The 25,195-nt window shown below is 59.8% G+C and overlaps 2 protein-coding genes across 13 annotated transcripts in view; one reads left to right on the top strand and one right to left on the bottom strand.

The window, feature by feature from the left end:
- EEFSEC (eukaryotic elongation factor, selenocysteine-tRNA specific) overlaps nt 1-23,833 on the top strand; it is a 215,569-nt gene extending 191,736 nt beyond the window's left edge. For 6 of the 12 annotated variants that reach the window (XR_003796597.1, XR_003796596.1, XR_003796598.1 and 3 more), the window contains one exon: nt 97-219. Coding sequence is in view for 1 of the 12 variants with exons in the window: in XM_029242025.1 (XP_029097858.1) it covers nt 20,028-20,125 (98 nt within the window). In the remaining 11 variants the exon portion in view is untranslated. Of the gene's footprint in view, nt 1-96; nt 230-936; nt 1,088-4,577; nt 4,814-8,825; nt 9,595-20,027; nt 21,190-23,750 lie in introns of those variants that run through there. The other 6 variants (XR_003796595.1, XR_003796594.1, XR_003796592.1 and 3 more) reach the window with 6 other exon arrangements.
- Nucleotides 4,175-11,772, bottom strand: GATA2 (GATA binding protein 2). The gene is made up of 6 exons (XM_029242026.1): nt 11,599-11,772; nt 10,652-10,928; nt 9,602-10,243; nt 7,808-7,953; nt 5,889-6,014; nt 4,175-5,454 (listed from the first exon to the last, which is right to left on the bottom strand). Exons 2-6 carry the CDS (start codon nt 10,878-10,880, stop codon nt 5,155-5,157), a joined length of 1,443 nt encoding a protein of 480 aa, XP_029097859.1. The 5' UTR covers nt 10,881-10,928; nt 11,599-11,772; the 3' UTR covers nt 4,175-5,154.
- Nucleotides 23,834-25,195: the final 1,362 nt, after the last annotated feature.

The following is a 25,195-nucleotide window of genomic DNA, read 5'->3' as shown; positions in this document are numbered from 1 at the left end:
CACACACACACACACACACACACACACACACACACACACACACACACCTTGCTCTATTTTCCCTAATTTTCTGACTTGTTCTGCTGGTCTTGTTAGTTTTTCCAGATAAAGTTTGGAATCGTTTCGTCATTTTGCCTAAAAGCAAAACAAACCCAGTGGCCTTGTGATGTGCCGGCCGTGCTGTCAGCACAGGACAATGCTGTGGTTCGTCGTCTTCCCTTCATCCCAGGTGAGGTGGATGCAGGCATTCCTCCCAAACCTGGTTCCCCTGGGTTCCGTTCTGTGGCCCTGGGGACTGGAAGGCTTTTTCCCTTCCCTGTTCCCAGCAGTGGGTCAGCAGGAGGCAGGAGGGGCTTTGGGGGGGACAGAGCTGGTCTGTAAGAATTACAGCGGGGGGTTGGGTTCTTCTACTGAACATGGGAAGAAGCAGCTCGGGAAGCAGGAAGGGAGGAAGGGCCCTGGGCCGCCAGCCCCACTGGGTGCAAACAGATGGAGCAAAGGCCAACCCAGCCCGGGCACCCTGGCGCCGCCCGCAGAGCCAGAAGGGCACCATCGCCCTGAGAGGCCTGCCTGCCTCCCGCCCGCCCTACCCAGGGGCTCTGAGGCCACAGAATCGAAGCTGTTGCCAGCACAATGACTCTGGGCTGCGGGACTCATCGCCACTGGGGTGGGCACAGAAGCTGCAGGCGCCCCGGGCCTGGTTGTACTGCTCATCAGTGACTTGCTGGGCCTTGAACCTGGGCCTCCAGGGCCAGTGTGCGCCCCCCGCTCCTGGAGGCCGCCCGTGCTCCTCAGCGGCATCCCCCCCACCCCACCGCCTGCCCCTCCACCAGGGCCCCGGCAAGGATCTTTGTATGTTTCACCCCCACCCGAATGCCAAGAACAAATGCGGTCAGTAAACATTCGTGGGATAAATGAGTGGATCTCATTCAACAGATGTTTGGGAAGCACCTACCGCCAACCCATGAATGACCACGGGGACGGGAGAGGGACGGGACGGTCGCCGCCCTGCTCTTCGGAACCTGAGCACCTTGCGCGATGCCTGGCCGGGGCTCCTCCAGTAACACTGGCCCGCAGAAGGAAAGAAGTAAGACTGGGAGTGATAGAGAAGCGAAGGGAGGCCGCTGTCAGTGTGGTCCTTCTGGGCTCTAGATTCTGGCTGGAGGTCCGGAGCCACGGTCTAGACTCTGGGGTCCACGTCCTCAGTACTCAGTTCTGGGTTCTGAGCTCCACGCCCTAGGCTGTGGCTTTCGGGTCCACATCCAAGGCCCAGGTTCTGGGCTGTCTGTCCTGAGCTCTGGATTCCGAGGTCCGGGTTCCGGGCCCCAGGCTCAGAGTCCTCACCCCAGGTTCTGGATTTGGGGGCGACGCTCAGTGCTCTGTGTTTGGCCTCTGGCTCCTGAGTTCTGGGGTGCAGACTGTCTGGGTCTCTAAGCTCTGGACTCCAGGTTCTGGCCCGGGCTCTGGATTCGGGCCCGGCGGGTAGGCCCGTTTGCCAGAGGCCCCGCTGGGCTGCCGCGGTGCTCACGGCCTAGGATGTAAGCTGCCCGAGCGCAGAGACTCTTGCTTGTCTCGTGTGCCGTGTGGTCCCCACCCCCAGAGCAGTGCCTGGTGTCTCAGCGTTCGTCGGGCACGCGCGTGTGTGCACTTGGGTGCACGATCTGATAGACGCTCTCCCCTGCAGTCAGGAGCCGGGGCGCAGGCCAGCAGGACCAGCCCTGCCCTCGCTGTGGCCACGGCTGCCAGGAGGGGAGGCGAGAACGCCATGAGCTGGGGAGGGGCTGGAAGGGGAGCTGCTGAGGGGGCCTGAGAGGGCCCGGGGCCCCTGCGCTTTGAGATGGGCCGGCAGTGCCCCCCCAGCTACACACCGGAGCTGTTCCTGCTTGCTCTGCTTCCCTTCTCCACAGAAAGGACACGGGCAGGGTAGCAGTGGCACAGCAGGGGCAGAGGCGTCCTGAGGCAGAGTCCCAGGGATGCTCCCCCATTGCTCCCCCGTCTCTCCCCCAGCCCCCGAGTGACCCCCTGCCAGCACACGGTCTGGGGGTGAGGAGGATGGAAGGGGAGCCTCCTGGACAGGGGACTTGAGGGCTGCAGGGAGTGACCATCAAATACCATCAGGGACGCGGGGAGCAGAAATGATGATAATTAGGGTCAGGGACGGCGGCACACGTCATGGGGAGACGGTGTCATTCAAATGTGGCACAGAGATCTTGGTGATCAGAGTGATCTCTGGTTGGCGATATCATTAATCATACACCAGGAACGTGGGGGGAGTGAGGATGTGATGGGAGCATTGGTGTCATGTATTCGATAACCAAGGGTAGAGGAGACGTTGGTGGTCAGAGTCAGTGATGAGCCACCCAGAGATCTTGGTGGTGTGTGGTCTTCTGGGGATCAAAGGCATTGATGGTTAGAGAATCAAGTGATCAGAGACACAGGTGACTGGTGATACCGACGACCAGGGAGGTTGGCGATCGGGGTATAAGGGACATTGGTCATCGGGGACTTGGAAGGTGAGAAGACCCAGCAGCCACCGAAGTAGGACACGATGATGAGCGCTGAGCAGTCAGGGTTATTAGTAACCAGTGTCACGGTGACCATGTTGGTAGTCAGAAAACTTGACGGTGGGAGTCCATGATCAGGGGCATTGGCCATCACGTACATGGTTGGCTAGAGATGTTGGTGATTGGAGAAAAGTGGCCAAGGACATTGCTAAGAAGACATTAGTGATGAGAAATTGTGTGCTTGGAGATGCTGATCCCATATGAGTGATCAGATCTGTCATTGATCAGTGACACCGGTGATCATACTTGTTGATGACCTAGGACGTTAGAGACAGGGTGCAGTGGCGATCAGCACGCTGGTCATCAGGAAACATGGGTGATGAGAGGTCCCGGCGATCACAGACGTGGCGGTTATCGGATGTTAGCAACCAGACACACTGGATAGAAATACTGGTGACGAGGTGTGGAACGTTGGTGGTAAGAGATGTTCATGATCAGACCTATTATTGGTGAGCACGGTCAGTCTCTGGAGACATTGGTGATCACGTTTTGTGGATGTCAGTGATCAGACACATCACTGATCAGAGGGCATCGATGAGCTATTGGTGATCACGTGTTGGTGATCGGTTGTTAGTAATCAGATGTCTGTGGTCACAGGCTCCAGTGATCAGACATGTCATTGATCAGGAATATCAGTCATGATGACTGTCTCCAATGACCAGTATCACTGATTAAAGAGGACAGCCATCAATGACATGAGTGATCAAAGACACTGGTGAGCAGCTTTGTCAATGAACGTGGAAGGAAGAGGACGGCATTGGGAGGGGGATCTGTCCCTGCTGGGTTCTGTGTGAGCCCTTAGGAAAAGGGTCAGAACGTGGGCTCAAGGCTGCAGAACCCATAGCCTTCCTGAGCCTCCCCGGTATCCACCCAGCCAGGACCAGAATTCAGACGGGAGCAATTTTCAGGGGAGGAGGGTCAGGACCTCAGACCCCGGCCAGACAGGGCCCCTCTCCTATTCCAGGGGCCCTTCCATCCAAATCACCGGCTGTAGGACTGATTCGGTCTTAATGACCTCGGCAGCTGGGACTCAGGAGCCCCAGGAGCCCACAAGACAGGCCAGAGGCATTCACAAAAAGTATTTTATTACTCTTAACAGTTTTCACTTTGAAGGAATAGGAAGATAGCATACAATTTTTACAGACAATATATAAATGTTGTACATAATTAACAATAACTTAGTTCACTAATCCAAAATAAAACAGGCCAAATAAAACATAAGACCAGAAAATACTGCCGATTCTTTTTCTTATGCGGATACTAGTACAAAATAAGTTACTTCTGGCTGTGGTGCCCCCCATATTGCACTTGGACTATATCAGCACAACCCTCTTCCTGGGCCGGGTCCTTGCTGGCCACCGCACCCCGCCACTGCCGCATACAGAATCTAAGCTCGGACACAGTTATGTACAGCTGTACCTTGGGAAGGATCCAGACAGCCACAGCAAGGCAGAGCAGAACCCTGGCACCTCCCAGGACCCAGCAGGGTCGTGGCCTCTCCCTCGGTCCTGCCTCTGACCCACCCCCAGCTCCTGCCTTCGCCACCTGCCAGGTCAGCCCCCTGGAAGCCACGAGCAGCCGAGGCCCCACCCCTGGCCCCTGGCTCCCCGTTCTAGGGCCGTGGGATCTGAGAACTTTTCCAAAAATAACTGCGAAGCTACAGCCTTGGTTTGTAGGTTTTATTCCTTTCCATAGCAAGGGCTTTCGTGGCAACGTACAATTGACTGGACCCAAAAAGAGTTTAAAAATAAAACTAACTCATCGGCGAGTTAAGCTTATGTAGGTTTTTTTTTTTTTAAACATTTTCTTCTTTTGTCTCAGAGTTGGAGAGGAGGGGGTTTAGGGGTTAGCAGAAGGAGGATGTATGTACAGGGGTCCGCCGAGCAGAGGAGGTGGCTGTAGCTCAGACCCGTCTAGGGCGCACGGGTCACCCCAGCCTCAGCCTCAGAGGCCAGGGGAGCAATCGGAGAGACGCTTCCCCTCTCAAGAAAACGTTTCCTTCCTGTGACCCAGCCCCGGCCTGGGAATCTGCGCGGGACCGCCCGTGATTGTCTCTGCCCTCTGCGCCCGGCCTGGGTTCAGCGCTTTCAGAGAGGGAGCCAGTGGAGAGGGTGCAGGCCGAGGTCCCCGAAGACCTGCCCCCGGAGCCGGGCATGGGGAACGGTCAAGTGGCCCTTGGCGCCGAGGAAGCCCCGCGAACTTGGGGCAGCTCAGACCGCCCAAGTCTCCCAGTCCTCGTGAGAAACAAGAGCAAATAAATTACTTTTGCCTCTACTCCCTCTTCCTTCTACGACGCGGTTTCCCGTGTGTGTCCCTTGCCCCCAGTCTTCGTAAAGTTGTCCTTTCTGCTCGCCAAACAGTTATCCGTGGTGGAGGCCCCACCTGGGAGGCCGAGGCAGCCTCCCAGCCCAGGGAGCATCTTCACAGTGACGGCCGACGGGCCCACAGGTGAGGCAGCGTGGGGCTCCAGCTGGGCTGGCAGGGCAGCATCAGTCTCCGGGGAAGGACGGGCAGCCGAGGGTCTGGTCCCTGCCCCCCGTCCCGGAGCGCCTTCCTCGGCATCTGTCTGTCGGTCCATGGGGGGCGGTCCCTAGCCCATGGCGGTCACCATGCTGGATGGGTGGGGGTGGCCGAAGGACAGGCTGGAGGAGGGGTGGATGGGCGTCGGAGTGGGCAAGATGTGTCCCGAGTGGCTGAAGGGCGGGAGGTGGCCCACAGGCGCCATGTGTCCGGCCAGGGCAGCGGCGCTGAAGGGGGAGGCCTTCTCCTGCATGCACTTGGACAGCTCCTCGAAGCACTCGGCCCCCTTCTTGTTCTTCTTGGACTTGTTGGACATCTTCCGGTTCCGAGTCTGGATGCCTTCCTTCTTCATGGTCAGCGGCCTGTTCACCTGGGGGCGACCACGGAGCTTTCAGGGGGTGGAGCTCCCTTCCCAGAGCAAGAACCCCACCCCCAGCTCGCACGGGGCGGGGGGGGGGGGGGGGCCACTTCCAAAGGCCCACCGCCCACCACCGTCTTCCCGCCAGCACCGCTGCCATCTTGAGAAAGGCGCCTTTCACTGCGTGGGGCCGCCCGGCAGCCTGCAGGGAGTTCGGCCCACGAGGTGCCAGCGCCACCCCCCAACCCCACCCCAAAGCCGAGATACCGCTGTCCTCGACCCACCGGCCCCTGCCCCTCCCATCCTCCCAGCCAGCCAGCTCGCCCGCCTCGTGGGAAGCCCTTCTGGCGCTCGGGGCGGCTTCCCAAGCCAAGCCACGCTGGAGGCTGCGGCACGAAGCGCAGCGGTCCCCCGGGGGGCGGGGCGGGCCCGGCGGGCGGACCTACATTGTGCAGCTTGTAGTAGAGGCCACAGGCGTTGCACACAGGGTCCCCGTTGGCGTTGCGGCGCCATAAGGTGGTGGTTGTCGTCTGACAATTTGCACAACAGGTGCCCGCTCTCCTGGCGGCCGACTGGAAGGGAAGGGGGGAGCGGAGGCGTGGCGTCAGCAGGCTGGGCTCCCACGCCCCCCCACCTTCTCCCAGACCCTCGCGCCACCCCAGCCCCCGCCAGCTTAGCCCAGGAGCAGCAAATCTCACAGGGGAATCAAGGCATCTCAGAGCCGTGGAATTCTAGAATCGGAGACCTAAACCGTCACAGAACTTTAGAATAAAGGACTCTCTGAAGCCTGATCTCAGAATCAAAGGGGTTGCAAGAGCTGGAAGGAAAACGTAGCCACCTCCCCCCATCACCAAACAATCTAACGCTACAGATGGGGAAACTGAGGCTCTGAGAAGGTGTCTTTTGGTTGAGAAGGCTGGCTGGGCCCCCTGGGGCAACTGGGTCTAGAGCCGCACTCCCAGAAAACCCATAATCCTGGGCGTGCCTGAACCCCTGAGGCCAGAGGAGGGGGCCCTGCAGCTGCCCAGGGCAGGGATGTGAAATGCTCAGGGAGTCGAGCTGCAGTGTCCAATGCAGTAGCCACTAGCCCTGTGGCCGTTTAAGTTAAACTGAACTAGAATTTAATTCAGTTGCTTCAACTGCACCAGCCACGTTCCAAAGGATCACTAGTCCCAACACGAGCTAGAGGCAACCACAGTGGACGGGGCAGACCTGCAAAGTGTCCATCTTCACAGCTTTTATTGGACAATACCAGTCTATGTGTCCAGCACCCCATACCCCAATCCTCAGAGTTCTAACTGCCCCCTAGCCCCTCAGGAAATGCAGGGCATCTGGTTTCTGGAGAAGGGAGCTAAAGGCTCCCAAGAGAAGAGGCAAGAGAGTCTTTACCCCAGAAAGCAGAAAGCCCTCTCCAAACCCACAAGAGCACTTCCCAGGGAACCGCGGGCAGCAGGGGTGGGGGTGGGAGGCGGGGAGTGGCCCCAGGCCCCAGCCTGGTCCAGAGGGGCCGGCCTGCAGCCACGGGGGTGGGGAGGGGTGAGGGTGAGTAAGCAGCCTGAAGCTGGAATTCTGACTCAGGGACCAAGCCCGCATCCTCCACCACCCGGGCCCTCACCCCGCCCTCGCTCCAGGGAAAAAAAAAAAAGGGGGCCCCCGAAGCAGCAAGCGATTTAAGCCTCATAAATCACTTCGCCCTGAAAAAATATATTTATTATTCTTAGCATTTTACGCATTATTTGCAGAGTGGAGGGTATTAGAAGTTTCAAAACAGCCCAGCGAGAGGCAGGACTGAGCCGAGGAGAGACTGAAAACTGGCGGAGTCCGGAAACAGATACGCGAAGTTTCCTTATCTTTGGGCTGCAGATGTCCGGATAGGAAACTCCGGCAGGAGATCCGAAAGGGCATTTTTTTAAAATCACTCAAATGAAAATACACAGTATAGGTGACTCCATGGAAAAATAATAAAAGGGCAGGTTTTTTTTGGTGGTTGGTGTGTGTGTTTTATTTAAATAAGCGTGAGGAGACTGTGTGGGGAAGCCAGGGAGAGCAGCCTGGGCTACAAGGAAAATTACTTCACGGCCCTATTTTTAAAAGGAGTTTAACAGAGGCCAGGGGACCGGACTTAGGGCCCCTGGAAGCTCAACTTTGGGGGGGGGATCCCTGAAGGTACCAGGTGGGCTGCAGAGGGGAAATCTGGCCTGAAAGAAATCTAGCCTAAAAGCAAGGCAACCCCAACTGACACCCAAGTGATTTTAATGATGAGTTCAGGCGCCAGAGCACCTGTATTTGAAGGTTTGCTCTTTTTGTCGTTAACTGTCAGCTCCCACACAGGCCGACGCCCCCAGCCCAGGCTGCCCACTCTTACCAGTCTCCGTTTGGGCTTGATAAGTGGCCGGTTCTGGCCGTTCATCTTGTGGTAGAGGCCACAGGCGTTGCACAGGTAGTGCCCGGTGCCGTCCCGCCGCCAGAGAGGGGTAGCCGTGGCCCCGCAGTTGACACACTCCCGGCCTTCTGAAAGGGGACAGGGGGAGACACCAGCCTGTTCAACCGACAAAGTCACCGGAGGGGGCCGGCGGGCCAGCCAGGCTGCTTCAGGGTGGGACTTTTAGCTCCAGCCTGGCAGGAAGAGGGACCCCGGAGGTGGGAGGTGGGATTCGGAGAGTAGCTTAAGGCAGGGGAATGGGGCGGGAGGGAGGAGCGCGGCCAGGGCCCCAGGGATCCTCAGCACGGCCGGCCGGGAGAGGGTATTTACAGCAAACTTCGCCGACGGCAGCAAGGGGGTGGGCACGAGTCGCCAGCTCAAGCCGGCTGGGCCGGGAGGACTCGGCCCCCTTCCTAGTCCCTCTCCTCTTCTGTCCCTGTCCTTTCCCCCCAGCGGCGTCCCCGCTCCCGTCCTGTGTCCTCAGCCCCGTCTTTCTGTTCTCCGTCCCTCCGTCCACGGTCACTTCCTTCTCAATCCCCCACCTCCCTGCCTTCCGCCGAGGCCCTGGACCGGGGTGGAAGTTGCTGTCCTTTAAAATGAAATAAATAATAAGCCCTTTCGTTTTTTGAGGCTCAGTAGGCTAAGTGACCTTGGTCTGGTGGTGGTGGTATTTTGTTTTGTTGTTGTTCAAGGGCCATCTGGAATTCAGATAGAATGTAAAACAAATTTGGGAGAAAGAACTAATTAAAGGCAAGCGAGCTGGTCTGAGCAAAACAGGGCCCCGAGGTGGGACCGGGGTGGGCACTGGCGGCGGCAGGGTGGAGCCACACAGCTGCTGTTACCCCGGACATTTCTCCCCATTTAGTTTAAGCTAAGCTGTCAGTCCATACGGGCAAGAAAAGGCGGTTTCTGGGCTTCAGCAGCAAAAGTTTTAAAAATCTTCCTCTTCCGCGTCTCACAGGGACTGGAAGGAGGTGTGGACAGCAGGAGCCCCACACCAGCCACAGCGGCGTCCGCTCTGCAGCCGCATTCCTGGACGACCCAGCCCGGTCCCAGCCAGTTCCCGAAGCAGAGGGGCAGAGGCACCTACAGCTCCTTCCCCTCACTCCAGCCCTCAGGGAGGGAGAGTGAAGGACGTGCCAGGGGGCAGGGAGCGGCATCGGGTCCTGGGAATTCTGCCTGGGGGGTGGGGGTGAAATCTCCCAAGAAGATTGGGAGCCATCGAAATCCCAAGACCCGGACTGATGAAGTCGGAGATCCAGATTCCTTAAGGGTCTGGAGCCTCTGGGAAGGGCTGAGTGCACCCACAGCACGCACACACACTCACAAACACATGTACACGCACGTATACACCGCCTCACTACTCTCAACTGCATATTGCATTCTCTCACATTCTAAGTCATGAGGCTGCTCGAATTTTCACTTAAGACTCAGGGAGGGGAAGGGGGGATTCCCGTTGTGTGTTCTGGTCGGGCAGTGGCCAACCTTGGAGGAGAGGGCGAGGAGTGGGGATGGGCAATAAACTTTGGGGCCACCAGGAACACTTAAGGGCAAAAGTTCTAGTGTCCCTTGTCCCCCGTTCTGGGGTCTCAAAGATCTGCTGGGGGCCATTAGAGAGGGACGTCACCCATCCCGGATCCAGGACACCGACACTGCCCCATCTCCCATATCACGGCCCCCTCCCCCGCAAAGCACAAACCGTCCCCACGTCCACTAGGTCCCTGGCCCTGCCTTTACCTGAGCACGAGCGCGCCTTGCTCCGCTGCTTAGGGGTGAAGCTGGAGGCCGGGCCACCCAGGAAGCCTCCGGGGTGGAAGAGCCCGCTGCTGTAGTCGTGGGCGGTGGCCGGCACATAGGAGGGGTAGGTCGGGATTGGGTGGTGTGTGGCAGGCTGGGTGCCCATGGCAGCCAGGCCTGGGCGCAGGGGACTGCCACTTTCCATCTTCATGCTCTCTGTCAGTGACACCTGGTATTTGACGCCATCCTTGTCCTCCCCCCGGGCCGCAGCCCCCCCTGCGGAGGAGGAGGCTGGGGAGGCAGCCCCAGTGGTGCTGGGGTCGGGAGACACTTCTTTCGGTGGCGTGGGTGGGAAGCCGAAGAGGTGGGAGCCCGAGTGGGCTGCAGTGGGGGGGAGGGAGGCCACAGAGCTGCCAGTGCCTCCCCCGCTCCCACCCCCTGCCCCCGGGTACACAGAGAGGGGGCCTCCGGGGCCTCCGGCAGCCGCGGGGTGCAGCGGCGTCTTGGAGAAGGGGTTCACGGTCCAGGGGTTGTGGTGATGTGCTGCAGCCGCGGAGAGGGCTGCTTTGCCCCCGTCCAGCCAAGGCAGCCCCGGGCTGTGCAACAAGTGTGGGCGGCACATCTGGCCTCCGGTCAGCCGGGCTGCGGGGGGAGGGAGATGGGTCAGGGTGCACGAGGCTGCGCCGAGCCGGGACACGGACACACAGGGCCACAACTCCCCACAACCAAGTGACCCTCTCCGAAGAAAACCAGAAATGTAACACCCCAACCGGCAATAGTCAGGAATGTCCGTCCGGAGGGGAAGGACCAGTGGCACACAAGGACCCCCGGACAAGCCTGGAGGAAACCCTCACAGGCCAGCTGGAGACGGGCAGAAGCCCTACGGGGCCCAGACCCTCCCCAAGAGGCCGCTGCCCCGCTCCTTTCCCGGCCCGATTTCTCAGCTGCTCCGATTCCTGCGGATCCCACATCCGGGAAGCAGGCAGCCGGGCCTCGTCCCCTCCCGCGCCGGGCGTCTGGGCTCCCAGTCACCCGCGGGCCCCGGCTCACCATGCGCGGGGCTGTAGGAGACGCGCGCCCGCGCGTGGGCCGGGTTGGCGTAGTACGGGTTGCCCTGCGAGTCGAGGTGGTTGAAGAAGACGTCCACCTCGTCGGGAGGCAGCAGCTGCGCGGGCTCCATGTAGCTGTGCGCCAGGCCCGGGTGGTGCGGGTCTGGGTGCTGAGCGTTCAGCACGGCGGGGTGCGCCATCCAGCGCGGCTGTTCCGGAGCCGCCTCCATGGCCGGCGGCGGAGGCCCGGGACCTGGGCGGAGGCGGTGGTGGCGTCCCTGCACGACGGAAGGGGGCGTGAGGGGCGCCCCCACGGCCCGACACCCCCAAAGCCCCGCCACACGGCGTCCCGCGCGCCGCTGCGCCCCAGCCGAGTTCAGCCGCAGACCGGTCCCGGCTGGGAGGAAAGCCCAAAGCTCAAAACGAAAGGAGGGTGGGGGAGCCGGCTCAGCCACGCACGCTCCCACGGTGACCCGGGTCCCGGAGCCACGCACTTGGGCGCACGGGGTCACACGCGGGGCCAAGCACCGACACCAGCGGCCCCAACAAACGCGCAGAGTCGCACTTCAGCCAGACGCTCACCGCCCCCCCACCACCCTCGCACCAGCCCTGTACACAAACACATAAACACCGACTGGAAGTTGAAAACAGGCGCCCGAGCACCCACGGGGGCACACGATGCTAGCGACACGCACAGAACTACACTTGGCGCTGACACGGACTGACCTCGCCTCCCCAAACACACACGCTGCCCCACGAGCCCAGAGCCAGCCCACCCCCACCCCCCGCGCGCACTCCCCGGCGACACGAGCAGGACCTCTCACCGAGGCACACCAAAGCAGTCACCCGCAGCCTGGCCCGCAGGGCCCAGGCCCCCGCAGTGACCTCTCAGAGCCCGGCGCGCCCCAGGCCCCCGGCCCAAACTTACCCCCCGAAGCCCAAACTTACACACGCAGCGCCGCGGGAGGGAGGCGCGGCCTCGGAGCGGGCAGCACGGGCGGGAGCCCGGGGGGCGGCGGGCTCAGGGACGGCGCGTCGGGCGGATGGCGGGGCTCACGGGGTGGGAGCGGGGGTCAGCGCGCGCCTCGGCCTCCGGCCCGCCCGGCTCCGGCCCCTCGGCATCCTCCGGCCGCCCTGGCGCCAGCTCGCGACTCCTGCACAGACATGAAGCGGGGGCCGCGCACGCCTAAGAAGCCCGCGCCAGCCAATCAGCGCCGCGCGCCGCCCAGCCTCCGCCCCCCCATTGGCTGCGCCCGCAACTCCCGGTCCCCTGGACTCCCGGACGGACCCGCGGGCCTGCCCCCCTGCGCCTGCCCGCCTCCTCCCCGCGCCCTCCCGGCGGCCCCTGCTGCCGACGTTCCCCCCAGGACCCGCACCCCGCGGGCCGACTGTGCGCCCCCTCTTGCGGACACTCTTGGTTCCCCTAACCTCCGGGCCCTCTTCCCAGTAACTAACCTCCAACTGGGCCCCCCCCCCCGGGAGCCTGAGCCGCGCACTCTCTGGGTGTTTGGGTGTCCTCTCCCCGGGACCCCAGCCCTTCCACTCTCTCGGATCCCACCTCATTTACCACTGAACGTGGCCATGGGAGTCCAACTACCTACCGACACCGTTCCCTGCCCCAATTGGGGCTCTGGCTAAGCGGGGAGGGGTAGGGGGTGGGGTGGGAGGACTGCTGCGGGACAGCAGGATCGATGAGGGGCAGGAACTACAGGGCCCCCGTGGGCACCTGGGCCTCGGACAAGAGGCCGCTTAGGACGGCCTGACCTGGTGGAGGTGGCCTGGCTGGCGGCTCCGGAGAGGGGGAGGGGGCGTCCCCTTCCCGGGCGTGGCCTTCGCAGACCAACGGGCCGAACTGCCTGGGGCGAGGCCGTGCAGACCCGGACTGGCGCCGGCGCCGGCTCGAAGGAGACGCCTCCGGGCAGGAGGAGGCATTTTTTTCCTCGGGAAGGGGGGGGGTCCCTAAGGCGGCCCCTGGGGAGAGGGAGATGGTGGTCTGAGAACTCCGTCCCCTAAGTCACCTGGAACTGCTCTCCACAAGCCTCCAGTCCAGAGATCCGGCTCTGTGGGTGAAGTGGGCCGGGTGCACAAATCTCTTTGCTCTCTCCCATTGTATAGACGGAGGAGACCAAGGCTTGAAGGGAGCCTACGCCCCAGGAGGGGGATCGGGAACAAAAAAAAAAATGGGGGGGGATGAAGAGACAGGTGCGGGGGTAATGGGGACTAATCGACATCCTCAGCCCCCTCCCCTCGCTGTTCCACGGCTCTCGGGGGTAGAAGCCCAGAGGGATGCTAGGTGGGTCCGCGGCAGGGGGGAGGGCCGGGGCCCTGGCCACCCCCGGGAGGGTGGGGGGAGGGGCGGCGGGATTGACAGTCGGTAATTGGGTAACTGGAGGCGGCTTCTCCGGCCGGGCAGCCCCGCCACCGCGACGCCGGGCCCCTGACGTCACCCGATTCGCCAGGAAATGAACTTTTTAATAATCTGAGGAGGGAGGAAAGCCCTCGGTCCCCTCGGCTCGGGGGGCACCAGGCCAGGCCCGGCTCCGCCGGCGCGCCCCCGTCACCCTCTCCCAGGGCAGCTCTGGGCAGCGCCAAGGGGGCGCGGGCTCGGGCTGGGGGCCTCCTCCTGCCTCTGCGTCCGGCTGTCCGTTCGTCTGTCCGAGGCCCTGGCGCAGGTAAAGGCGCGGGGACAGGGGTGCAGAGCCCCATCCCGCTGGGAACCCACGCGTCTCTGGCCCTTGGGGCACGTCTGCCCTGGCCGCCCGCGCGCCTCCCGCTCCGCTCCACTCCAAGGCGCGCGGGGCCCGGGCTTCTCGAAACTCCGGTCTGCGGGAGAGGAGGCCGGCGCCCGCCGAGTAAGGCGCGCCGGGGCCGGGAGCAGGAGCTCGAGGCCGCGGGCGCCGGGCCTCGGCTGCCGGACCAGGCAGGTGAGCGGCCTCCGTGCCTCCCTGTTCGCGCGCCCCGAAACGCGTGCGGTCTGGCCCAGACCCGCTGTCTTTCCGTGCGTCTGTTTCTCCTCCCCGCCTTTAGCTTACGATTCATCAACGCGTAAAACGCGATCGCCGCGAAGCCTCCCAGCCTGTTTCGTCGCCTCGGAGCCCAGCAGGAGCTTCTCAAAGACAACACGGCCTCGGGGACAATACCCCGTGTCCGGCAAGGCTGCCCCACAGGAGCTCAAACCCCAGGACCGAGCGCGGGAGGCCCCCGACCCTCAGGCCGGCCACGGGGCGGTGAACGCCGGAGCCGAGCGGAAGCTTACCGCGGGGCCGCGATCGGAGCCTCGGCTCGCAGGGAGGTGGTCGTTCCCAGCCCTCAGGAAAGCAGGTAATCGCCTTTTTCCCCCCAAAGGCGCGGTTCAAATTATCTCCGGTTCTGGGTGGGTCTACAGTTTCATCACCGCGAGCTCGGCTTCAAGCTCCTCCGGGGCAGCCTGAAGCCCCTCCGGGGCAGCGTCCTGCCCACTGCCGGGATGGAGGTGACCCGCCCGGGTGGGCCCCTGCCCGAACGGCAGCCCTTCTCTGCCCGCCGGCCTGGCGCAGCACGGAGCGCGGGCGGGGATTTAATTACCCCGATCGGCGGCTCAGAAAATCGCCGCGAAGAGGAGCTTAGCTGGGCAGTTAAGCAATGCTCAAGCAGGGGCCTCGGGAGATCTGCACCAGCCTCCCTTCCCGCAATCCGGGCCTAGAGAAAAAAATGGAAAGGGGAACCCTACCAGGGTCTCTCGAGGCCGTGGGGTTGCCTCCCTGCAAAAGGCAGGCAGGCAGCCGGCTTGGCTGAGGCCTCCACGTTGGCTGGAGCTCCTGCGTTGGACGCGGGACTGCTGCGTTCTCCAGCAGGAACTAACCCGTCTGGGAGAGAAAAGCGGGGCACCAGGCCCCAGAGCCTCTAGCTGGCCCATAATGGGGGGGGGTCCCACTGGTTGAGTGTGCCTGCCAGACAGACCGATGGACATAACCAGGCGCCTTGCCCACCGGGCAGTGAGACCATTTCATCACTTCGGATGGAACAAACCTCCAGGGAGGGTCAGGTCAGCTCCCAGGATGGACTGGGGTGGGCATCCTCGGGGCTTCGGAGGGCGGATTTATTTCGGTTTACGGCCTCGGACTTTGGGGTCTCCAGAACACGTTTAGAGGGACACGTTCCTTTTTTCCTTCCTTTTTTTTTTTTTTTTTTGTTCACTCCCAAGTATTGTTGCAAATGCGGGCCGCTGCCCTTCGGTCGCACTAAAGCTGCCACTTTCCTTACATGGGAACAAGATTTTATAAGGGACTGGGGAAGGGCAGTGGCAAAACTGAATTTTCTAACGACCTTTTCCAAATGACTGGAGATTCCCTAGCAGAACGCGGCTCGGAGCCTCCCGGGGTGCTTTCTCGGGAGCTGGGGGTGCAGAGATCCGAAGCCCGGTTCTAGAGACCCTCAAGGCCTCAGCCCGGCACTCAGCTGCCCAGGTGTTCCCCATCCTGTGCGACCCTCCCCTCCCTGCCCTTTGTTTCAATTTGGCTCACCTGAGGCGGCCCCTCTGGGACCATAAGTTTGCCCTCTCTCTGTAACCTAATTCTCACCTTTTCCTATGGGCATCTAATTGGCCAGCAGTGGACGGGGTGTTTAAAGAAATCCGTTTGCTTAGGGGCTGCCTTTCTTAGGGATATTTAATTTGCAACACAGCGGCCTCACTGGCAATGTGCCTTGAGGGGTACTGAGGAGGAAGTGGGGGCCGCTCTAGCCAGAGGGGTTCAGATGTCCCCTCTAAGGCAAGGCCTCAGATCTTCTCGGGCCTCAGCCATTCTCCAGAGGGGCTCCCCAGTGAGGCGACCAGGGATCCAACAGCCCCTCCTGCTCTTTCAGGTTCACTTCCAGCCCCCAAAATCTGAAGTCTTACGATGGCGGGCCACCATGCTAATTCTCCCACCCCAACCGTTTTCCGGGCCTTTTTGAATTGTAAAGACCAGGGTCCAACGTCCTACTCGTGTCCGCACCCTGGGTGGAGGCTCCTCGGAGACCCTGTATCTCTTTACGAGGTTCTAACCGCCACCTCCAAGCCCGACAGCAAGGGGCCCTGCTGAGACCTGCAGACAATCGAGCCGCGTTTCTCCCTCCTCCATGAACTGCCACGGTGTGCTCGGAGGCCGGGCAGCCCCGCAGCCCAGCAGCAGGACAACTGGTAAATCCGTTTCGTTAGACGCAATTTGTTTGCAATTTGTCAACCCGTCTGGGAAACGCTCCCCAGACGCCTGGGCAGCCGCACTGGCCCTACCTGCTTCTCGAATCCTGCCTGCTCATGAACGAATCCCGGCGCGAGGTGCCTGCGTAGACCCAGAGCTCACTGCCAAATGTTCCCGACCCCGGGAGACGTGGCTTTTTCCAAAACAACGAATTTCCTTCCGTGTTTTCCGGGAAAGGAGCGGCCGCCACATCCGGGGGCTCTGAACGCCAGAGCTTTCCCCTCGCTGCCGAGGCAACCTGGAGTTCAAGCCTGGCCTCCGCCGAAGGATTCTAAATGCCCTGGGTCCAGACAGACCAGACCGCCGCCGTCTACGCCTCCCGCCTCCCGGAGGCAGATCCCGAGACCGCGGCGGCCCCATTCTTATTGAAATCCCACTAAAAGGATTCCGACTCCGGCTCGGGGCAGGGGGGAGACTTCCAGACCCAGTGCTCTCCCCCACCCGCACCCCAGCCACGCAGGATAAAGGGCCGCGGGGCGCGGCGCCTGGGGGCGCACGCAGGAGCGCGCCGGGTTAAGCCGCGCAAAGCCGGCGCACGGGACCAGCCGGCAGGTGCAGCCGGCGAACGGCGGCCCGGCTCGGGCGCATCGCCGCCGCGGCCCGGAGGTGGGGGGCGGCCCAGACAAAGGGCCCAGCACTGGGGCTGGGCGGGGCGGGGCTTTGCGTCTCTCGGAATAACCGGGCCTCGAGGCCTACGGCTCCGTCCGAGAAATGGGAAGGCGGCAGGCCCCAGGCGGGCCTGCTGTCCACAACTCTCCAAACGCTCCCTCAGGTTTAGGCCCCTATGACCTGGGGTTCCAGGCGCTGGTATAGCCAGGGCGAGCCCCGAAGGCCACACTTCAGGGGCCACTGGGCCAGGCGGACCGCGCGATTAGGGTGCCAGCTGGGCCGAGCCTGGGGGCTGGAAGGGCCCTGGCCAGGCGGAGAAGGGGCGACTTACCGAGCGAGATGCGGCGGGCGGCGCCCCCGGGCGGACGGGGCCGGGGCGGAGCGGGGCGCACAGCGCGGTGCGTAGCGAGCGGGGTCCAAAGGATCCCGCGCAGGCTGACGGCGTTACCAGGGGGGCCCGGGCGGCGCGGCGAACGGCCGCATGGTGCGCGTCGGGCCGCTTTTGTTCGCCGGGTGGATGACGGGGGCCGGCTGGGGTGGGGGCGACGGCAGCCGGGAGATAGACTTGAGCGGCGTGCCGCCGGCCTCCCTCTCGCTCCTGCTGCTTCTCCCTCCCTCGGCCGCAGCGCCTCTGCTTTTATTTCGACAGCACTTTGGGGGGGGGGGGGCGGGGGGGCGCCGCAGGGGGGCAGGAGGGTGCCCGGGGTTCTGTGCCCCGTCTCCCTGCTCCAGCCGCCGGGCCGAGGGGCGGTAGGCACTCAGGGCGCACACACCCTACTCGCCACTACTCCAGACCACTCCCGCCCTCGCAGGGGCGCACACACAGGCGCACCCCTGCTCTCCGGGATGCGCGCTCAGAAAGGCCGGCCGTCCCTCTTCCGAGACTCTCTCACCGGGGACCTCCAGAGCCGTGGGCACAGGCACTCACACACGCACGCACACAGACGCCTGCGCCTCCTCCTCTAACCCGCCTTCAGGAGTGCTCACACGGCCACACACGTATCCGTGCACACGCGTTAGCACACACAGCTGTGGCCGCGTGGACATCCTCAGGCAGGAGGTCTGGGCCACACGGACATGAACACATGCACACACTCAAATGTAGCTTGACACACACACACATCTGGCACACACACAACTGCCTCACTTCCAGGCTGACTTGGCTAAGTGTAGACAAAGCCCCTATCCCTGCCCCACCTGTACCCCACCCTAACTCCCCAACTCCAGACACCAGAGCATTTTAGAAGTGGAGTTTGAGGCATCTCCCTGGCCCATCCCAAAGCAACCCTCGAGGGGGAGGAGGGAGGGAGTAGAGGGCTTGTCCTTGGAAGGCTGGGTGGAGGAGTTGGGGTATGGAAGTCTTCACCCCAAGAAACTCCTGGGTTTGGGAGCTAGGAAGTCTAGTTCTTGAACTTCCAAAGTTCCTACCAGGAGATTCAACAGGGCAGCTGAAGTCCCATCCCAGCTGCCCAGGGAGAGTGAAAGTGCTGTGGGGACCTTTGGCCCAAAGAGAAAGTGCTTTGCCTTGGAAAGACTGGGAAGTCCCTGCCCAGGTGCGCCCAGAGAGGCGGTGTGTCCAGCCTGCCATCTCTGCGGGCATCTGCTGTGCGTGGGTTTTTCTTTGAAGCTGGCGGTGACTGTACTGCCTGTGCATGTGCTCTGGGCTGTGTGCCCGTGTGTGTATACATTTGTGAGCACATGGGAAGGGAAGTCTGCAAAACTGAGTCTATTAGTATGTCCATTTCTTCTTGTGGGTCCCAGACAGTTCGTGTATTGAGGGTCTCTATACCGTGGGTCCCGGAGAGTTTGTGTATTGTGTGTGGGCGTTTCAGAATGTGACTCCGAAAGTGCACTTGGGAGGGAGTATCTGTGGAACTGGATGCGTGTCCCTGTGGCTGTGTATCTGTGAGATCACTGTGTCCATGGACCTTGTGATGGGAAGTGGGTACTTCCAAGTGTTTGTCTATCCCTGTATGGGTCAGTAACAGTGTGTCTCTGGGTATCCTGCGTCTATGAATCGCGGTCTGTGTCTGTCTTTAACAGCATAGGCATGGGTGTGTATCATTTTATGTTAGAACTGACGGTGGGAGGGTGGAGAGTGTATTCAAATGTGTCTGCATATCTGTGTATAGCTCCATGTGGAATTGATGTGTTTTGGGTGGGGTGTTTGTATCTGTGTATGTGGAGTGTGGGCATCTGTGTATGTGAATATATCTTTGAACACTATATGTTTCTCTACCCAGTGTTACTCTGTGTCTGTGGTCTGTGGAGGAGTGTGTCCCTGGGTGACACTGTATGTGTGTCTTCCCAGATTGCCTGCCGTATCCACACTTTCCCTAACCAGCAGGGCAGGCAGCCAGAGGAGCTCCGGGGTGCCATCTGTGAGGGCACTTTCTGTCTGTCTCTGGGAGGGGGAGATGAGCTGATAAGGTTTATCTGCCTACACCAGCGCCATGCTGAATAACTGCTCTAATGAGGTGGCCTCTCTGGGACCACCCGCTCCCAAAACCCCAGCCTCATTGGGGGGAGGGGGGAGGGGGAGCCAGTCCTGGGGTACAGGAGCACACCCCCATGAACCCAGCAGGGGCTGTTTCTACAGGGCCTTTCCTAGTTCTGCCCTGTTTCCTTGGAGGGGGTTCCAGGTCTCACACTCCCCAGCCCAGCTGCCATCTCCCGGCTGGGCTGGGCCAGTGAGAGCTGGCTGCAGCCTCCCAGCCTCCGGTCAGCGGTCAGGAACACGGCTTGAGAGGGCAGGAGACGTGGGGCCCTCTGGGGTGGATGGAGAGACATGGAGAGTCTGTGATAGAAAGGCTCAGAGAGATAGGTAAGGGGGACGAAACGGGGAGACACAAGGACAGATTTTAAAAAGTAACAGTGATAGAGGGACTGGTGGGGGGTGGAGGGGTGGGTTGGGGACACACAGGGACAGAGAGAAACAACTAAAAAGTGGCAGAAAGGGTCAGAGAGATGGGAAGAAAAGCAGTCAAAGTGTTAACCAGAGAGAGACACGGACAGAGAGACAAGAGAGAGATAACAGAGAGGATACAGAGAGGAGAGAGCACTGAAAGGACAAAAATAGAGATGAGAAGAGAGAAGAGAACCCAGAGAGGCTCGTAGACCTTGGTGGGTGGAGGGAGGGAGGAGAAAGGGCCCCAGAGAGAAGGAGGGGAAAGTGGGGACACGAAAGATGGGCTGGGCGGGGTGGACAGACTGAGACGGAGGGACAGCCAGGGGCCCCGCGCCGAGAGCCCACGAGATCACTCAAGGCGTCGGGCGGGCCGGGAGGGCGTGAGCGCTGAGCCCGCGGGCCGGGCGGGGCACCAAGGCGCGGGCGGCAGTAGCGGGCAGGGGGGTCCGCGCGGGGCTGCGCCACTGTCCGGGGTAATTTTTCATCTCGGCCGGCTAATCTTTGTTCCCGGCGAAGATAATGAATAGCCAATCGTTATCTGCCCGGCTCCCGGAGGCTGCCCGAGAATGGGGTTGTACAGGGCTGGGAATTGTTTCCAAAGTGCCGCGGAATAAATGGTGTTCCTTATCTCTGCCTTCCAGATTATCGGAGCCCTTTCAGAGCGCGCACAACAAATGCGCCCGCCATCGAATGCATCATTTACCACCGCAGATCCGCGCGTCGATGGGCAGGCAGATAGCCGTCTGCGGGGGGCACTCGGGCGCCTGGTGCCGTGCCGCCTGCCTGCCTGCCTGCCTGCCAGCGGCACCCGAGTGTGAGCCCCCGGGTGTGCCCGGCGTGTTTGGACGGGCAGGCGGGTGTGCCAGTGAGTGGGCACTGAACAAGCAAGGGCGTTAGTGTGCACGCGGGCGCTTCGAACAAGTGGAGCGCTCACGCTGTTTGGGGATGGCCCAGGTGAGGCTGCTTGAGGAAGCGGTGTCGCACGTGACCGTGTGGGCATTCATGTCCCTCAGGGTGAGTAGACACGTGTGTGAAAGAGCAGCTGTGCAAGCGCGTGGGCACAGGTGTGTGTGTGGGGCGGCACTGTGAGTGCCTTCATGAGTCTGCCCTCCTTAGGGCCGTCTAGGGGTGCACACAGGAGGTGGTGTCGCCTGCCGCCAGGGCGGGGGTGTATGTGTACCTTCAGGCATGGGTGTGTTACAGGGGCTCGGGGCCACGCGTCCTCTTGGGCATGCCTGTGACTACCAGGAGTGTGCACCCAGCGTGGGGCTTGGGGTGTGCACAGATCTGCGTGAGGGTGCTTGTGTCCTTGTGTATCTGTCATGCGTGCTACGGGGCGCTGCTAGCGGGGCAAGGGGGCAGGGGCCTGTCCCTGTGCCTGCTTGGGGCTGGGGGCGGGACACACGAGCTGGCCACCGCCAGGAAAGAATGGTGCGTGCGGGTGTGATAGACGCCGCAGTGGAAGGAGTGGTTTGTGCCGTGTAACAGGAGTGCTGTGACCCAAACGGGGTGTGGGGGTGTGTGAGGCAGAGGGGTCTTCCGAAGAGTTTGGCAACACCCAGGGGTCCCAACCCGCCTCAGTGGGACGCCCTGCCAGGGGCCCCAGAGCCTCGTCGCTCTGCACCTGGGGTAAGAGAGACCGGAGCCCAGCCGCCAGAGGTCCCCGCGCCGTGAGTGACACGCGCCGCCGACAAAGGCTGTATTTTTCCGGGCTCGCGCCCCGCCCGTGTGCGCGCGCTCGAGAGCGTGTGCGATGATCCCCATGGCGACGCAGATAGCGCCGCAGCCATTTTCCCTATCTCCCCGGAGTCTATTATAAGGCGGGATTAGCTCTTCTCCAGGCAGGTCAAACCCAAAGTCACATAACCTGCGGCGCGGGCCCCGCCCCCGCCCCCCGCCGCCCCTCCCCGGCGCGGGTTGGTCTCGGCCCGGCGACCCCGGAGCGGCGGCCGGTGCGCAGGCGCAGAGCGCCACCTGGCGGCCGCGGGTCTCCGACCGGGGTCTGGGGAGACTGCCGCCGGGGTGCGAGCTGCCAGGTTGGAGAGGTGGACCGGGGTCCCTTCCTCCAGGAGCTGGGCTCTGCAGAGCGGGGGCTTTGTTCTGCCACTGCTGTGCCCCCAAGGCCAGGCTGGCCCTCAGTAGATGCCCCATAACCGTTTGTGGAAAGGATGGATGGACCAGCAGGAAATTATAGACGTGCCAACTGTCAACGTCACACAGCTTAGTTGGCAGCAAGAAATCATTTATTAGAAGTACCCTCTGAACTTAAGAGTAAAAGCCAAACTCCTTTGGAACATACATAACAGGGCTTGCTGACCCCTCAGACCCGGTCCCTTTCTCTTGCCTCCTTCCTGTTCTTTGGGGCCAGAACTTTCCCAGCCCAGGACCTCTACCCAGATGTCACCCCCCACCCCCGAAGGGAAGTGTTGCCCTCCTCTGCCTCACTTTTCTCGGTCTATTCTATGTATTTCTTTTATAGTGAGTACTTAGCACAATGTAAAAGCGGCTTGTCTGCTTGCTCCCTGGGGGGAGGGGGTCTGTCTTGTTCCTCACAACAGCCCAGCGGCTGGAATCCTTTGGGGACAAGGGAATGAGGGCAGATGGGCCGGACCCGGCACCTTCTCTTCACCGTTATACCATCCCAGCACCCATGCCCTGGCCCCGGGGTGCCTGGCTCCACTGACCTGCCGCAGCCTGCAAGTCTGGGGTCGGGGGCTTGAGGAGAGAGCACCGCGGAGACCTCCAGCATGTGCGCCCACTGTGCCTATGAGGGCAGCGACAGCCCCGTCCTCAGGGTGCCCGGCCTCTCTCCCCAGGCCTAAGCCCCCGAGACTTCACTCATAATACAAGGTAATTATACCAGCGTTGTCAAGAGGCGACAATGATTTATTGCTGCGCCTGGGCTCGGACAGCACGGCGTCTAGAGCCAAGAGAAGGCCACAGCCCGAATGGGCTTCCAGGTGGAGCTCGACCTGCCCATCTCCCTCTTCAGGGTCTAATCGGGCACCAGGCCAGGCCCACCCCGCCACAGGGCTCTGAGAATTAGCTCCCTGCTCCTCAGGAATGCCCCCATTCTCTCCTGGAAGTAAGTAGCTCAGGATCTAGGGCCAGGACTTCCCCAACACACACTACCCCTCCTGGCTGGGTGGCCTTAGGCAAGTCGCTTTCCTAGTCTGAGCCTCAGGTTGGCCCCCGGGGTTGTTACGAGAATTACTCATGAGCATGTATTTAAAAAGAGTTTTGTAGCCCAGCCTTTGAAAATTGGCAGCCCAAGTCTCAGGGGCTCATGCAACAACTGATTGTTAACGATATTCTGAAGTGGGAGATTTCACATAAAGAGACTCATTTCCAGCTTCTCTTGAAAAACTGGCTACCCTGGGCCCACATTCTGCACAGTGATGCCATGAGGGACTTGGTATCGCCTGCCCTGGTGGCCCCAGGGTCCCCATCCACCCAATTCAGGCCCCTGGGTCAGGGACATGTCCCTCATAGAAATACTGGGTGCTGGGGCTGTGTTGCTTTTGGCCTTCCTTCTCTGCACACTTTGGGGGTATTTCCAATATCTTTCTCCCTCCAGGTACTGTAAACCACTTAGTAATTGGTTAGTTAATAAGTCCAATCAGCACTTTAAAACGGTGTGCTAAGCCACGCTGTTCGGGACCCTGGGTATACAGTGTTGAAAACAATGGCTATGGTACCCATCCATGGATTGCCTCAGGGAGCAAGCCGACTTGACGTCAATTAATACATTGTCACAAACTGTGATAGGAGCTGTAACGGGTAAAGACCACAGATGTACAAATATTGAACCCAGGCTTTTTTGCAGAGGCCTACTCTGGGCCAGGTCCTCTGCTGAGAGGTCAGGGATGTGGACTGAGACCAGGTATGGTCACTCTGTGCAGGCAGCTCACAGGGTGGTGGAGAGGCAGGCACATCAAGAGATTCTGCTCATTCTAGTCTACGGGAATTGGAATCCCAGGTGCCTGCTTGAGGAAAGGCACTTAACCCAGTCTGGGAACATAATATATAAAGAGTGTCTGCAAATCAATAAGGAAAAAATACAATTAAAAAATGGGCAGGGACTTCCCTCGTGGTCCAGTGGTTAAGATTCCATGCTCCCAATGCAGGGGACCCAGGTTTAATCCCTGGTCACGGAACTAGATCCCTCATGCTGCAAATAAGAACCCTCCATAACTAAAGATCCTGCGTGCCACAACTAAGACCCAGCGCAGCCAACTAAATAATTTTTTTTAAATGGGCAAAGGTGTGAACAGAAAATTCATAGAAAAGGAAATAGAAAGGTCTCTTAATGAAAACATGCTTAATCTCAGTCAGAGAAATGAAAATTTTAAATACATTGACAGGGACTTCCCTGGTGGCCCAGTGGTTAAGAATCTGCCTACCAATGCAGGGCACATGGGTTCGAGCCCTGGTCCGGGAAGATCGCACATGCCGCAGAGCAACTGAGCCCGTGTGCCACAACTACTGAGCCCACGTGCTGCAACTACTGAAGCTCGCATGCCTAGAGCCCATGATCCGCAACAAGAGAAGCCACCGCAATGAGAAGCCCACGCACCGCAACAAAGAGTAGCCCCTGCTCACCGCAAGTAGAGAAAGCCCGTGTGCAGCAACAAACACCCAACACAGCCAATAAATAAATAAATAAATAAATTTATTTTTAAAAAAATACGTTGACAGATTTGGGATGAGAGAAATGTTCTAAAATTAGATTATGGTGATGGTTGTAACTCCATAAACTTACTAAAACTCATCGAAATGTATGCTTAAGTTAACTTTATGGTGTGTAGATTATACCACAATAAAGATGCTTAAAAATAAATAAATTAAAAACTACTTTGAGATAACATTTTATACCTATCAGTATTAGCAAGTATCAAAACTTCTGGTTACATATTATGTTCCTGAGGGGGTGGGGGAGACAAGCTGGCGGGTGTCAACTGATGCACTCAGGGTGGCGTGGGAAATGTGACACTATCAAATTTACAAATGCACTTACACTTTGAGCCAGGAATTCCATTTATAGGCCTTTATCTGATAGATAGGCTCTTACACTTGTGAAATTTGTAAGGAAATTCATTGCAGCCTTGTACATTATGGCACAATTGGAAACAAAAGATGCTCACGTGGAACAGACTCTTAAAAATATACAGCCAAACAGTGGAGTGTTATGCTCCTGAAGAGAGAGAGAAAGAAAGAAAGAAGGAAGAGAAAGACGGAAGAAAGAAAGAAAGGGAGGAAAGAAGGAAGGAAGGAGAAAGAAAGGAAGGAAGAAAGAAAGCAAGGACGGAAGGAAGGAAGAAAAAGTTAGGAAGAAAGAAAGAAACAGAGAGAAGGAGGGATGGAGGGAAGGAGAGAAGGGGAGAAAGGGAGAAAGAAAGAAAGAGAAAGAAAGAAAGAGAAGGAAAGAAAAGAAAAGAAAAAGAAAGAGAAAGGAAGAAACAGAGAAGGAGGGAATGAGAGAAGGGGAGAAAGGGAGAAGAAAAGGAAGGAAGGAAAGGAAGGAAGGAAGGAAGGAAGGGGGAAGGAAAGAAGGAAGGAAGGCAAGAAAAGAAAAGAAAAAGGCAGCTCTTTCTGTAATGGATATCAAATGATCCCAAGAGAGAATTAGTGGAACGGTGCAGAAGCCTAAGTTTGGTGTGATTAAAAATGGGGATAAGGAGAGAAGATACATACAGATTTGTGTACATATTTATAGAATTTCTCTGGATGGAAAACAGAAGAAACTGTTAACAATGGTTGCACCGACAAAAGGATCTCGGTTTGTGGGGCTGGGAATAGAGAGAGGAGA

The sequence above is a fragment of the Monodon monoceros genome, unplaced genomic scaffold (assembly GCF_005190385.1).
Source record: "Monodon monoceros isolate NGI ecotype Baffin Bay Population unplaced genomic scaffold, NGI_Narwhal_1 Super_Scaffold_3, whole genome shotgun sequence".
Taxonomy (NCBI): Eukaryota; Metazoa; Chordata; class Mammalia; order Artiodactyla; family Monodontidae; genus Monodon; species Monodon monoceros.
This window is presented reverse-complemented; position numbering and strand designations above follow the sequence as displayed.

What these genes read in the sequence shown, in the direction of transcription:
- GATA2 (XM_029242026.1), bottom strand. Translation starts at nt 10,880, where the DNA reads ATGGAGGCGGCTCCGGAACAGCCGCGCTGGATGGCGCACCCCGCCGTG. An exon ending in CAAGGCGCGCTCGTGCTCAG is followed by an intron (nt 7,954 to 9,601) that starts GTAAAGGCAGGG and finishes GTCCCCTTTCAG; the next exon opens with AAGGCCGGGAGTGTGTCAAC. An exon ending in TCAAGCCCAAACGGAGACTG is followed by an intron (nt 6,015 to 7,807) that starts GTAAGAGTGGGC and finishes CTTCCCTTCCAG; the next exon opens with TCGGCCGCCAGGAGAGCGGG.